The following is a 13,797-nucleotide window of genomic DNA, read 5'->3' on the forward strand; positions in this document are numbered from 1 at the left end:
ACCCACCCAACAACCTACACACCCATCCATCCATCCATCCATCCATCCATCCACCCACCCATCCATCACCAACCCACCCAACAACCTACACACCCACCCATCCATCCATCCACCAACCCACCCAACAACCTACACACCCACCCATCCATCCATCCATCCACCAACCCACCCAACAACCTACACACCCACCCACCCATCCATCCATCCATCCATCCAAGAGGAGGTATACGTACGTTCAGCCTGCAGCTGAACGAAGTAACCCAGTGTGAGGGCCATGGTCTGAGAGTCCAGCGTGTTCAGGACCTTGGCGGCTGATGTGCCCGGTAAGGGAAGACCGTTCAGCTGAACGTAGTAGGTCATCTCTGCTGGGTTCTTCTGACCCATCACTCGACGGATACTCACCATCTGAGTGGATATAGGAAGGGTTAAAACAAGTCTCCTCAGATTGAAGGCTCCACCTGTACGTCCAGAATGTTACGGTGCCAATGACACCTACGGACATGGAAGGGTCAGAGATCTTCTTACAGCACGTTTACTTCATACACTAGTTCTTTAGAAAACAATACAGTGACAAATGAGAACACGATGACTAATGGGTAAAAAACATGTGTGGTTAACACAGTAATCATTATTGAAATGAATTGTATAAATGCCATCAGCATCTTTACCTTTAATATATTTAACTTCTATAACAAGCTGGAAATCCCTCTAATTAAGTTGTGTGTGTGTGTGTGTGTGTGTGTGTGACTGTGTGTGTGTGTGTGACTGTGTGTGTGTGTGTGTGTGTGTGTGTGTGACTGTGTGTGTGTGTGTGTGACTGTGTGTGTGTGTGTGTGTGTGTGTGTGTGTGTGTGTGTGACTGTGTGTGTGTGTGACTGTGTGTGTGTGTGTGTGTGTGTGTGTGTGTGTGTGTGTGTGTGTGTGTGACTGTGTGTAAACGCCCACACACGTGTGTTTTACTTTTTATCACTATGAAATATAGATGCTTTGTTTAAGAAACAAGTCAGCATTAGTATTCAATTCATTAGCCTCACTACTCAACACACATAAGGACATCCACCCTGGGGAAGTTGACAATAAACCTGTCAGGAGTGGCCACACTGTCTCAGAACCAGGTCTGTCAAGGGCCTCCAGAGCAGACCTCCAGGCCAACCTGCCTGGGTTGCAGTGCCAGCTCTGCTCCCTACCTGGACAGTGTAGCTGTCCACAGTGGTGGCTCTCCTGAAGCGAGTGCCCTGCTGGCGAGCAACCACAAACAGCTCAGCCAGGCGCTGCTCCATGAGACTGGCAAAGCTCTGGTACTGGCTCTCCAGAGATGAGTTATCCACATCCAGGATGACTGCAGGGAGAGGGGGAGGGGGGAGGGGGGAAGGAGGGAGAGAGGAGGGAGAGTGAGAAGCATGAGAATAAGAGAGAGGGGGAGAGCGAGAGAGAAAGGGAGAGTGAGAGTGAGAGAGGGTAACGAGGAGGTCAGAGGGCAGAGGAGGTGATTGAGCGAGATATTTTAATCCAATTGAGAGAGAGAGAAGGAAGGAGGAGAAAGAGAGGGATGAGGAAGGAAGCTAGAGAAAGAGAGACATTAGTTTGCCTCTCTCCTCTCTCTTTCCTCCCAGAGAGACGGTAGTCTGCCTTCCTGCCTCTCTCTCCTCTCTCTTTCTTCCCAGAGAGATGGTAGTCTGCCTCCCTGCCTCTCTCTCCTCTCTTTTTCTTCCCAGAGAGATGGTAGTCTGCCTCCCTGCCTCTCTCTCCTCTCTCTTTCTTCCCAGAGAGACGTTAGTCTGCCTCCCTGCCTCTCTCATCTACTTTAGTCTGCCTCTCTCTCCTCTCTCTTTCCTCCCAGAGAGACGGTAGTCTGCCTCCCTGCCTCTCTCTTTCTTCCCAGAGAGACATTAGTCTGCCTCTCTCTCCTCTCTCTTTCCTCCCAGAGAGACGGTAGTCTGCCTCCCTGCCTCTCTCTTTCCTCCCAGAGAGACGGTAGTCTGCCTCTCTCTCCTCTCTCTTTCTTCCCAGAGAGACATTAGTCTGCCTCTCTCTCCTCTCTCTTTCCTCCCAGAGAGACGGTAGTCTGCCTCTCTCTCCTCTCTCTTTCTTCCCAGAGAGACATTAGTCTGCCTCTCTCTCCTCTCTCTTTCTTCCCGGAGAGACGCTAGTCTGCCTCCCTGCCTCTCTCTTTCTTCCCGGAGACGCTAGTCTGCCTCCCTGCCTCTCTCTCCTCTCTCTTTCCTCCCAGATAGATGCTAGTCTGCCTCCCTGCCTCTCTCTCCTCTCTCTTTCTTCCCGGAGAGACGCTAGTCTGCCTCCCTGCCTCTCTCTCCTCTCTCTTTCTTCCCAGAGAGACGGTAGTCTGCCTCCCTGCCTCTCTCTTTCTTCCCAGAGAGACGTTAGTCTGCCTCTCTCTCCTCTCTCTTTCTTCCCAGAGAGACGGTAGTCTGCCTCCCTGCCTCTCTCTCCTCTCTCTTTCTTCCCAGAGAGACAATAATCTGCCTCTCTCTCCTCTCTCTTTCTTCCCAGAGAGACGGTAAGAGATGCACAATACCATCACACAGATAATTCCCTATATAAAAGAGAAGAGGCTACACATCTACACACACATGAGCTCGTACATAACCACACACTACGCATATCTAAACACACACTCATCTACGCATATCTAATCTGATCTAACCTGATCTGATTCATCTACACATCTACACAGCCCAGACCTGATCTGATTCATCTACACAGCCCAGACCTGATTCATCTACACAGCCCAGACCTAATTCATCTACACAGCCCAGACCTGATTCCTCTACACATCTACACAGCCCAGACCTGATTCATCTACACAGCCCAGACCTGATTCCTCGACACATCTACACAGCCCAGACCTGATTCATCTACACAGCCCAGACCTAATTCATCTACACAGCCCAGACCTGATTCCTCTACACATCTACACAGCCCAGACCTGATTCATCTACACAGCCCAGACCTGATTCCTCGACACATCTACACAGCCCAGACCTGATTCATCTACACAGCCCAGACCTGATTCATCTACACATCTACACAGCCCAGACCTCCAGTGATTCAATTGCTACACCCTTAGGAAAAAAATGTGCTATCTAGAACCTTAAAGGGTTCTTCAGCTTTCCCCATAGGAGAACCCTTTGAAGAACCCCTTTTGGTTCCATGTAGAACCCTTTTGGGTTACCCTTTCCACAGAGGGTTCTACATGGAGCCCAAAAGGGTTCTACATGGAACCAAAAAGGGTTCTCCGTGGAACCAAATAGGGTTATCCTATGGGGACAGCCGAAGAACCCTTTTGAAAGCCTTTTTTCTAAGAGTGTACCGTGGTCATGCATATGCTTTTTCAATTTGGACCAATCCATACAGGCCCATTTCCACGACTGTAATGGGTTAAAACAAGCACAAAAGACTGCATATACAGAACACGTATCAGCAGCTCAACTAGAGAGCTTCTCTTCAATAAGCCCATAAGGAGAGAAACAATAAGACAATTACCTGTGATTACCCAGAAGTCTCTGGTAGCGATGGAGGTATTGAGGTTGTGGTATTCCAACGCTGAAAAAGAACAGAGGAACAGCATGACCGGTCTGACATTTCTTCTTTATTTATTTTATTATTTTTATTTCACCTTTATTTAACCAGGTAGGCTAGTTGAGAACAAGTTCTCATTTGCAACTGCGACCTGGCCAAGATAAAGCATAGCAGTGTGAGCAGACAACACAGAGTTACACATGGAGTAAACAATTAACAAGTCAATAACACAGTAGAAAACAAAGGGGGAGTCTATATACAATGTGTGCAAAAGGCATGAGGAGGTAGGCAAATAATTACAATTTTGCAGATTAACACTGGAGTGATAAATTATCAGATGGTCATGTACAGGTAGAGATATTGGTGTGCAAAAGAGCAGAAAAATAAATAAATAAAAACAGTATGGGGATGAGGTAGGTGAAAATGGGTGGGCTATTTACCAATAGACTATGTACAGCTGCAGCGATCGGTTAGCTGCTCAGATAGCTGATGTTTGAAGTTGGTGAGGGAGATAAAAGTCTCCAACTTCAGCGATTTTTGCAATTCGTTCCAGTCACAGGCAGCAGAGTACTGGAACGAAAGGCGGCCAAATGAGGTGTTGGCTTTAGGGATGATCAGTGAGATACACCTGCTGGAGCGCGTGCTACGGGTGGGTGTTGCCATCGTGACCAGTGAGCTGAGATAAGGCGGAGCTTTACCTAGCATGGACTTGTAGATGACCTGGAGCCAGTGGGTCTGGCGACGAATATGTAGCGAGGGCCAGCCGACTAGAGCATACAAGTCGCAGTGGTGGGTGGTATAAGGTGCTTTAGTGACAAAACGGATGGCACTGTGATAGACTGCATCCAGTTTGCTGAGTAGAGTGTTGGAAGCCATTTTGTAGATGACATCGCCGAAGTCGAGGATCGGTAGGATAGTCAGTTTTACTAGGGTAAGCTTGGCGGCGTGAGTGAAGGAGGCTTTGTTGCGGAATAGAAAGCCGACTCTTGATTTGATTTTCGATTGGAGATGTTTGATATGAGTCTGGAAGGAGAGTTTGAAGTCTAGCCAGACACCTAGGTACTTATAGATGTCCACATATTCTAGGTCGGAACCATCCAGGGTGGTGATGCTAGTCGGGCATGCGGGTGCAGGCAGCGATCGGTTGAAAAGCATGCATTTGGTTTTACTAGCGTTTAAGAACAGTTGGAGGCCACGGAAGGAGTGTTGTATGGCATTGAAGCTTGTTTGGAGGTTAGATAGCAGTGTCTTTATGTGAGTCAAAATAATTTCTGTCAAGTACTTTATGAATTTAACTGGTCAGAACTACATTGGTGCTTTGAATGGCTTGATTTCTCCTTGTGAAAACATCACTGCAGTGGTACTGAGAGTTTACAGTGGCAAAGAGTTGTCATAGAGTTTCTTATACTGAGAGCTCTGGCTGAGTGTCTCACTGTGAGAGCTGATATCTGCATGGGCTCTACCTCTCTTCTGGTTGTCTGTTGAGTTTCCCAGGCTTTAGCTCGGTTACATATTTCCTGCCTGATTAAGTACTGGGGCTGGCACAGGGGTTTGGGGATATGCTGTTTCACTGGCCTATGAAATCAGACACAGTACAGAAAGAGAGACAGGGGTAGTTGTATAGAGTGAGAGCGAGAGAGACATCTGGTTCAGGTGTCACAAACAAACTGGCAGTGATAACAGCTCTAAGATGGCCGTCCGGCTGTGAGGCTGGCACTAGTCCCCCCCTCCTCTCCATTCTCAGCACGTCCCCAAACATCCTCTACACATCTGTCTGGGGGGTTCTTTTATTCATTTCTAAAGATTTGCAAGCCTGTCACATCACCCTCTGCCACTGTATGAGTGAGTAGGGGAACAATGGATGCTCTGGCCTGTTACCCGTTACTACTGCAGGGCTGTCACATCACCCTCTGCCACTGTATGAGTGAGTAGGGGAACAATGGATGCTCTGGCCTGTCACCCGTTACTACTGCAGGGCTGTCAGCACAATCTCTTTAACACTGTCCAATACTGTAGTCTCAGCCGTGCACAATCGTGCTGCTTAATCTGTGATGATGTTTCACATAAACCTCAGAGCTCCACTGCTGAAGTTAGAGAGGCCTACGGATGAAAAACACCGCGTTCTGAAAGGTATTTGTTGGGTGGATTTAAAAGGAGCAGGTTGTGTGTGATTCCCTTGTTGAATATAGTAAAACAACATGTACTCTAAACAGTAGTTTAGAAGTCAAACACTCATCAAATATTCAACAAATGATGTGTGTTGTGATGATTCTTTACTTGATGAGTTGTTTGGTTTTCCATCTTCCACATTCTGGTTTAAGATACATTATCAACTGACACAGCCTTACTAAAACCTTGGCACATAGGCTTCTTAAATGTAGAAACAGACACACACACACACACACACACACACACACACACACACACACACACACACACACACACACACACACACACACACACACACACACACACACACACACACACACACACACACACACACACACACACACAACACACACACACACACACACACACACACACACACACACACACACACACACACACACACACACACACACACACACACACACACACACACACACACACACACACACAAACACACACACACACACACACACACACACACACACACACACACACACACACACACACACACACACACACACACACACACACAAACACACACACACACACACAAACACACACACACACACATACACCACTGAAAGGAAGAAAACACAGAAGACAAGCTTAAAAACTCATCACCACATTTGATATCTATATATCTATCTATCTATATATGAACAGTCTGAAAAATCCCCTGACCTTCCCTGGAATTCTCCAGGTTGAAAACAGTAACGTTGGAAGTGGAGAGAGATTTAGGGTCGTCTCTGTCTGAACAGGGCCTGAGGTGTTCTACTGTGCACACTGATAAACCCCCCACTGTTAATTATTTACTGTGGTAATTGCCTTTGAAGAGTGGCGCCAGCCGCTGCCAACATATGGCAGAGACCTCCCTCACCTTCCTATAAAACTGTGATATTACGAATGGCAGAGACCTCCCTCACCTCCCTATAAAACTGTGATATTACGAACGGCAGAGACCTCCCTCACCTCCCTATAAAACTGTAATATTACGAATGGCAGAGACCTCCCTCACCTCCATATAAAACTGCAAAAATTACGAACGGCAGAGACCTCCCTCACCTCCCTATAAAACTGTGATACTGTAATATTACGAATGGCAGAGACCTCCCTCACCTCCCTATAAAACTGTAATACTGTAATATTACGAACGGCAGAGACCTCCCTCACCTCCCTATAAAACTGCAATACTGTAATATTACGAATGGCAGAGACCTCCCTCACCTCCCTATAAAACTGTAATATTACGAATGGCAGAGACCTCCCTCACCTCCCTATAAAACTGTAATACTGTAATATTACGAATGGCAGAAACCTCCCTCACCTCCCTATAAAACTGTAATACTGTAATATTACGAACGGCAGAGACCTCCCTCACCTCCCTATAAAACTGTAATACTGTAATATTACGAACGGCAGAGACCTCCCTCACCTCCCTATAAAACTGTAATACTGTAATATTACGAATGGCAGAGACCTCCCTCACCTCCCTATAAAACTGTAATACTGTAATATTACGAATGGCAGAGACCTCCCTCACCTCCCTATAAAACTGTAATACTGTAATATTACGAATGGCAGAGACCTCCCTCACCTCCCTATAAAACTGTAATACTGTAATATTACGAATGGCAGAGACCTCCCTCACCTCCCTATAAAACTGTAATATTACGAACGGCAGAGACCTCCCTCACCTCCCTATAAAACTGTAATATTACGAACGGCAGAGACCTCCCTCACCTCCCTATAAAACTGTAATATTACGAACGGCAGAGACCTCCCTCACCTCCCTATAAAACTGTAATATTACGAATGGCAGAGACCTCCCTCACCTCCCTATAAAACTGTAATACTGTAATATTACAAATGGCAGAGACCTCCCTCACCTCCCTATAAAACTGTGATATTACGAACGGCAGAGACCTCCCTCACCTCCCTATAAAACTGTAATATTACGAATGGCAGAGACCTCCCTCACCTCCCTATAAAACTGTAATACTGTAATATTACGAAAGGCAAAGACCTCCCTCACCTCCCTATAAAACTGTAATATTACGAACGGCAGAGACCTCCCTCACCTCCCTATAAAACTGTAATATTACGAACGGCAGAGACCTCCCTCACCTCCCTATAAAACTGTAATATTACGAACGGCAGAGACCTCCCTCACCTCCCTATAAAACTGTAATATTACGAATGGCAGAGACCTCCCTCACCTCCCTATAAAACTGTAATATTACGAACGGCAGAGACCTCCCTCACCTCCCTATAAAACTGTAATATTACGAACGGCAGAGACCTCCCTCACCTCCCTATAAAACTGTAATATTACGAACGGCAGAGACCTCCCTCACCTCCCTATAAAACTGTAATATTACGAATGGCAGAGACCTCCCTCACCTCCCTATAAAACTGTAATACTGTAATATTACAAATGGCAGAGACCTCCCTCACCTCCCTATAAAACTGTGATATTACGAACGGCAGAGACCTCCCTCACCTCCCTATAAAACTGTAATATTACGAATGGCAGAGACCTCCCTCACCTCCCTATAAAACTGTAATACTGTAATATTACGAAAGGCAAAGACCTCCCTCACCTCCCTATAAAACTGTAATATTACGAACGGCAGAGACCTCCCTCACCTCCCTATAAAACTGTAATATTACGAATGCCAGAGACCTCCCTCACCTCCCTATAAAACTGTAAAACTGTAATATTACGAATGGCAGAAACCTCCCTCACCTCCCTATAAAACTGTAATACTGTAATATTACAAATGGCAGAGACCTCCCTCACCTCCCTATAAAACTGTAATATTACGAACGGCAGAGACCTCCCTCACCTCCCTATAAAACTGTAATATTACGAACGGCAGAGACCTCCCTCACCTCCCTATAAAACTGTAATACTGTAATATTACGAATGGCAGAGACCTCCCTATAAAACTGTAATACTGTAATATTACGAACGGCAGAGACCTCCCTCACCTCCCTATAAAACTGTAATACTGTAATATTACGAATGGCAGAGACCTCCCTCACCTCCCTATAAAACTGTGATATTACGAACCGCAGAGACCTCCCTCACCTCCCTATAAAACTGTAATATTACGAATGGCAGAGACCTCCCTCACCTCCCTATAAAACTGTAATATTACGAACGGCAGAGACCTCCCTCACCTCCCTATAAAACTGTAATATTACGAATGGCAGAGACCTCCCTCACCTCCCTATAAAACTGTAATATTACGAATGGCAGAGACCTCCCTCACCTCCCTATAAAACTGTAATACTGTAATATTATGAATGGCAGAGACCTCCCTCACCTCCCTATAAAACTGTAATACTGTAATATTACGAATGGCAGAGACCTCCCTCACCTCCCTATAAAACTGTAATATTACGAATGGCAGAGACCTCCCTCACCTCCCTATAAAACTGTAATATTACGAATGGCAGAGACCTCCCTCACCTCCCTATAAAACTGTAATATTACGAATGGCAGAGACCTCCCTCACCTCCCTATAAAACTGTAATATTACGAACGACAGAGACCTCCCTCACCTCCCTATAAAACTGTAATATTACGAACGGCAGAGACCTCCCTCACCTCCCTATAAAACTGTAATATTACGAACGGCAGAGACCTCCCTCACCTCCCTATAAAACTGTAATATTACGAACGGCAGAGACCTCCCTCACCTCCCTATAAAACTGTAATACTGTAATATTACGAATGGCAGAGACCTCCCTATAAAACTGTAATACTGTAATATTACGAACGGCAGAGACCTCCCTCACCTCCCTATAAAACTGTAATACTGTAATATTACGAATGGCAGAGACCTCCCTCATCTCCCTATAAAACTGTGATATTACGAACCGCAGAGACCTCCCTCACCTCCCTATAAAACTGTAATACTGTAATATTACGAATGGCAGAGACGTCCCTATAAAACTGTAATACTGTAATATTACGAAAGGCAGAGACCTCCCTCACCTCCCTATAAGACTGTAATACTGTAATATTACAAACGGCAGAGACCTCCCTCACCTCCCTATAAAACTGTAATATTACGAATGGCAGAGACCTCCCTCACCTCCCTATAAAACTGTAATATTACGAATGGCAGAGACCTCCCTCACCTCCCTATAAAACTGTAATATTACGAACGGCAGAGACCTCCCTCACCTCCCTATAAAACTGTAATATTACGAACGGCAGAGACCTCCCTCACCTCCCTATAAAACTGTAATATTACGAACGGCAGAGACCTCCCTCACCTCCCTATAAAACTGTAATATTACGAACGGCAGAGACCTCCCTCACCTCCCTATAAAACTGTAATACTGTAATATTACGAATGGCAGAGACCTCCCTATAAAACTGTAATACTGTAATATTACGAACGGCAGAGACCTCCCTCACCTCCCTATAAAACTGTAATACTGTAATATAACGAATGGCAGAGACCTCCCTCACCTCCCTATAAAACTGTGATATTACGAACCGCAGAGACCTCCCTCACCTCCCTATAAAACTGTAATACTGTAATATTACGAATGGCAGAGACGTCCCTATAAAACTGTAATACTGTAATATTACGAACGGCAGAGACCTCCCTCACCTCCCTATAAAACTGTAATATTACGAACGGCAGAGACCTCCTTCACCTCCCTATAAAACTGTAATACTGTAATATTACGAATGGCAGAGACCTCCCTATAAAACTGTAATACTGTAATATTACGAACGGCAGAGACCTCCCTCACCTCCCTATAAAACTGTAATACTGTAATATTACGAATGGCAGAGACCTCCCTCACCTCCCTATAAAACTGTAATACTGTAATATTACGAACGGCAGAGACCTCCCTCACCTCCCTATAAAACTGTAATACTGTAATATTACGAACGGCAGAGACCTCCCTCACCTCCCTATAAAACTGTAATACTGTAATATTACGAATGGCAGAGACCTCCCTATAAAACTGTAATACTGTAATATTACGAACGGCAGAGACCTCCCTCACCTCCCTATAAAACTGTAATACTGTAATATTACGAATGGCAGAGACCTCCCTCACCTCCCTATAAAACTGTAATACTGTAATATTACGAACGGCAGAGACCTCCCTCACCTCCCTATAAAACTGTAATACTGTAATATTACGAACGGCAGAGACCTCCCTCACCTCCCTATAAAACTGTAATACTGTAATATTACGAATGGCAGAGACCTCCCTCACCTCCCTATAAAACTGTAATACTGTAATATTACGAATGGCAGAGACCTCCCTCACCTCCCTATAAAACTGTAATACTGTAATATTACGAATGGCAGAGACCTCCCTCACCTCCCTATAAAACTGTAATACTGTAATATTACGAATGGCAGAGACCTCCCTCACCTCCCTATAAAACTGTAATATTACGAACGGCAGAGACCTCCCTCACCTCCCTATAAAACTGTAATATTACGAACGGCAGAGACCTCCCTCACCTCCCTATAAAACTGTAATATTACGAACGGCAGAGACCTCCCTCACCTCCCTATAAAACTGTAATATTACGAATGGCAGAGACCTCCCTCACCTCCCTATAAAACTGTGATATTACGAACGGCAGAGACCTCCCTCACCTCCCTATAAAACTGTAATATTACGAATGGCAGAGACCTCCCTCACCTCCCTATAAAACTGTAATACTGTAATATTACGAAAGGCAAAGACCTCCCTCACCTCCCTATAAAACTGTAATATTACGAACGGCAGAGACCTCCCTCACCTCCCTATAAAACTGTAATATTACGAACGGCAGAGACCTCCCTCACCTCCCTATAAAACTGTAATATTACGAACGGCAGAGACCTCCCTCACCTCCCTATAAAACTGTAATATTACGAATGGCAGAGACCTCCCTCACCTCCCTATAAAACTGTAATATTACGAACGGCAGAGACCTCCCTCACCTCCCTATAAAACTGTAATATTACGAACGGCAGAGACCTCCCTCACCTCCCTATAAAACTGTAATATTACGAACGGCAGAGACCTCCCTCACCTCCCTATAAAACTGTAATATTACGAATGGCAGAGACCTCCCTCACCTCCCTATAAAACTGTAATACTGTAATATTACAAATGGCAGAGACCTCCCTCACCTCCCTATAAAACTGTGATATTACGAACGGCAGAGACCTCCCTCACCTCCCTATAAAACTGTAATATTACGAATGGCAGAGACCTCCCTCACCTCCCTATAAAACTGTAATACTGTAATATTACGAAAGGCAAAGACCTCCCTCACCTCCCTATAAAACTGTAATATTACGAACGGCAGAGACCTCCCTCACCTCCCTATAAAACTGTAATATTACGAATGCCAGAGACCTCCCTCACCTCCCTATAAAACTGTAAAACTGTAATATTACGAATGGCAGAAACCTCCCTCACCTCCCTATAAAACTGTAATACTGTAATATTACAAATGGCAGAGACCTCCCTCACCTCCCTATAAAACTGTAATATTACGAACGGCAGAGACCTCCCTCACCTCCCTATAAAACTGTAATACTGTAATATTACGAATGGCAGAGACCTCCCTATAAAACTGTAATACTGTAATATTACGAACGGCAGAGACCTCCCTCACCTCCCTATAAAACTGTAATACTGTAATATTACGAATGGCAGAGACCTCCCTCACCTCCCTATAAAACTGTGATATTACGAACCGCAGAGACCTCCCTCACCTCCCTATAAAACTGTAATATTACGAATGGCAGAGACCTCCCTCACCTCCCTATAAAACTGTAATATTACGAACGGCAGAGACCTCCCTCACCTCCCTATAAAACTGCAATATTACGAATGGCAGAGACCTCCCTCACCTCCCTATAAAACTGTAATATTACGAATGGCAGAGACCTCCCTCACCTCCCTATAAAACTGTAATACTGTAATATTATGAATGGCAGAGACCTCCCTCACCTCCCTATAAAACTGTAATACTGTAATATTACGAATGGCAGAGACCTCCCTCACCTCCCTATAAAACTGTAATATTACGAATGGCAGAGACCTCCCTCACCTCCCTATAAAACTGTAATATTACGAATGGCAGAGACCTCCCTCACCTCCCTATAAAACTGTAATATTACGAATGGCAGAGACCTCCCTCACCTCCCTATAAAACTGTAATATTACGAACGGCAGAGACCTCCCTCACCTCCCTATAAAACTGTAATATTACGAACGGCAGAGACCTCCCTCACCTCCCTATAAAACTGTAATATTACGAACGGCAGAGACCTCCCTCACCTCCCTATAAAACTGTAATATTACGAACGGCAGAGACCTCCCTCACCTCCCTATAAAACTGTAATACTGTAATATTACGAATGGCAGAGACCTCCCTATAAAACTGTAATACTGTAATATTACGAACGGCAGAGACCTCCCTCACCTCCCTATAAAACTGTAATACTGTAATATTACGAATGGCAGAGACCTCCCTCATCTCCCTATAAAACTGTGATATTACGAACCGCAGAGACCTCCCTCACCTCCCTATAAAACTGTAATACTGTAATATTACGAATGGCAGAGACGTCCCTATAAAACTGTAATACTGTAATATTACGAAAGGCAGAGACCTGCCTCACCTCCCTATAAGACTGTAATACTGTAATATTACAAACGGCAGAGACCTCCCTCACCTCCCTATAAAACTGTAATATTACGAATGGCAGAGACCTCCCTCACCTCCCTATAAAACTGTAATATTACGAATGGCAGAGACCTCCCTCACCTCCCTATAAAACTGTAATATTACGAACGGCAGAGACCTCCCTCACCTCCCTATAAAACTGTAATATTACGAACGGCAGAGACCTCCCTCACCTCCCTATAAAACTGTAATATTACGAACGGCAGAGACCTCCCTCACCTCCCTATAAAACTGTAATATTACGAACGGCAGAGACCTCCCTCACCTCCCTATAAAACTGTAATACTGTAATATTACGAATGGCAGAGACCTCCCTATAAAACTGTAATACTGTAATATTACGAACGGCAGAG

The 13,797-nt window shown here is 45.0% G+C and overlaps 1 protein-coding gene across 2 annotated transcripts in view; it reads right to left on the bottom strand.

Annotated features, from left to right (window-relative positions):
• Positions 1–13,797, bottom strand: part of LOC110513177 (UPF0606 protein KIAA1549L) — a 211,158-nt gene that overhangs the window by 55,142 nt on the left and 142,219 nt on the right. For both annotated transcript variants that reach the window (XM_090239196.1, XM_090239195.1), the window contains 3 exons: positions 3,505–3,564; positions 1,188–1,339; positions 234–405 (listed from right to left, as the gene is read on the bottom strand). In XM_090239196.1, the coding sequence (XP_090095322.1) occupies positions 234–405; positions 1,188–1,339; positions 3,505–3,564 (384 nt within the window). The remainder of the gene's footprint in view (positions 1–233; positions 406–1,187; positions 1,340–3,504; positions 3,565–13,797) is intronic.

The sequence above is a fragment of the Oncorhynchus mykiss genome, chromosome 6 (assembly GCF_057628025.1).
Source record: "Oncorhynchus mykiss isolate SJ-2025 chromosome 6, ASM5762802v1, whole genome shotgun sequence".
Taxonomy (NCBI): Eukaryota; Metazoa; Chordata; class Actinopteri; order Salmoniformes; family Salmonidae; genus Oncorhynchus; species Oncorhynchus mykiss.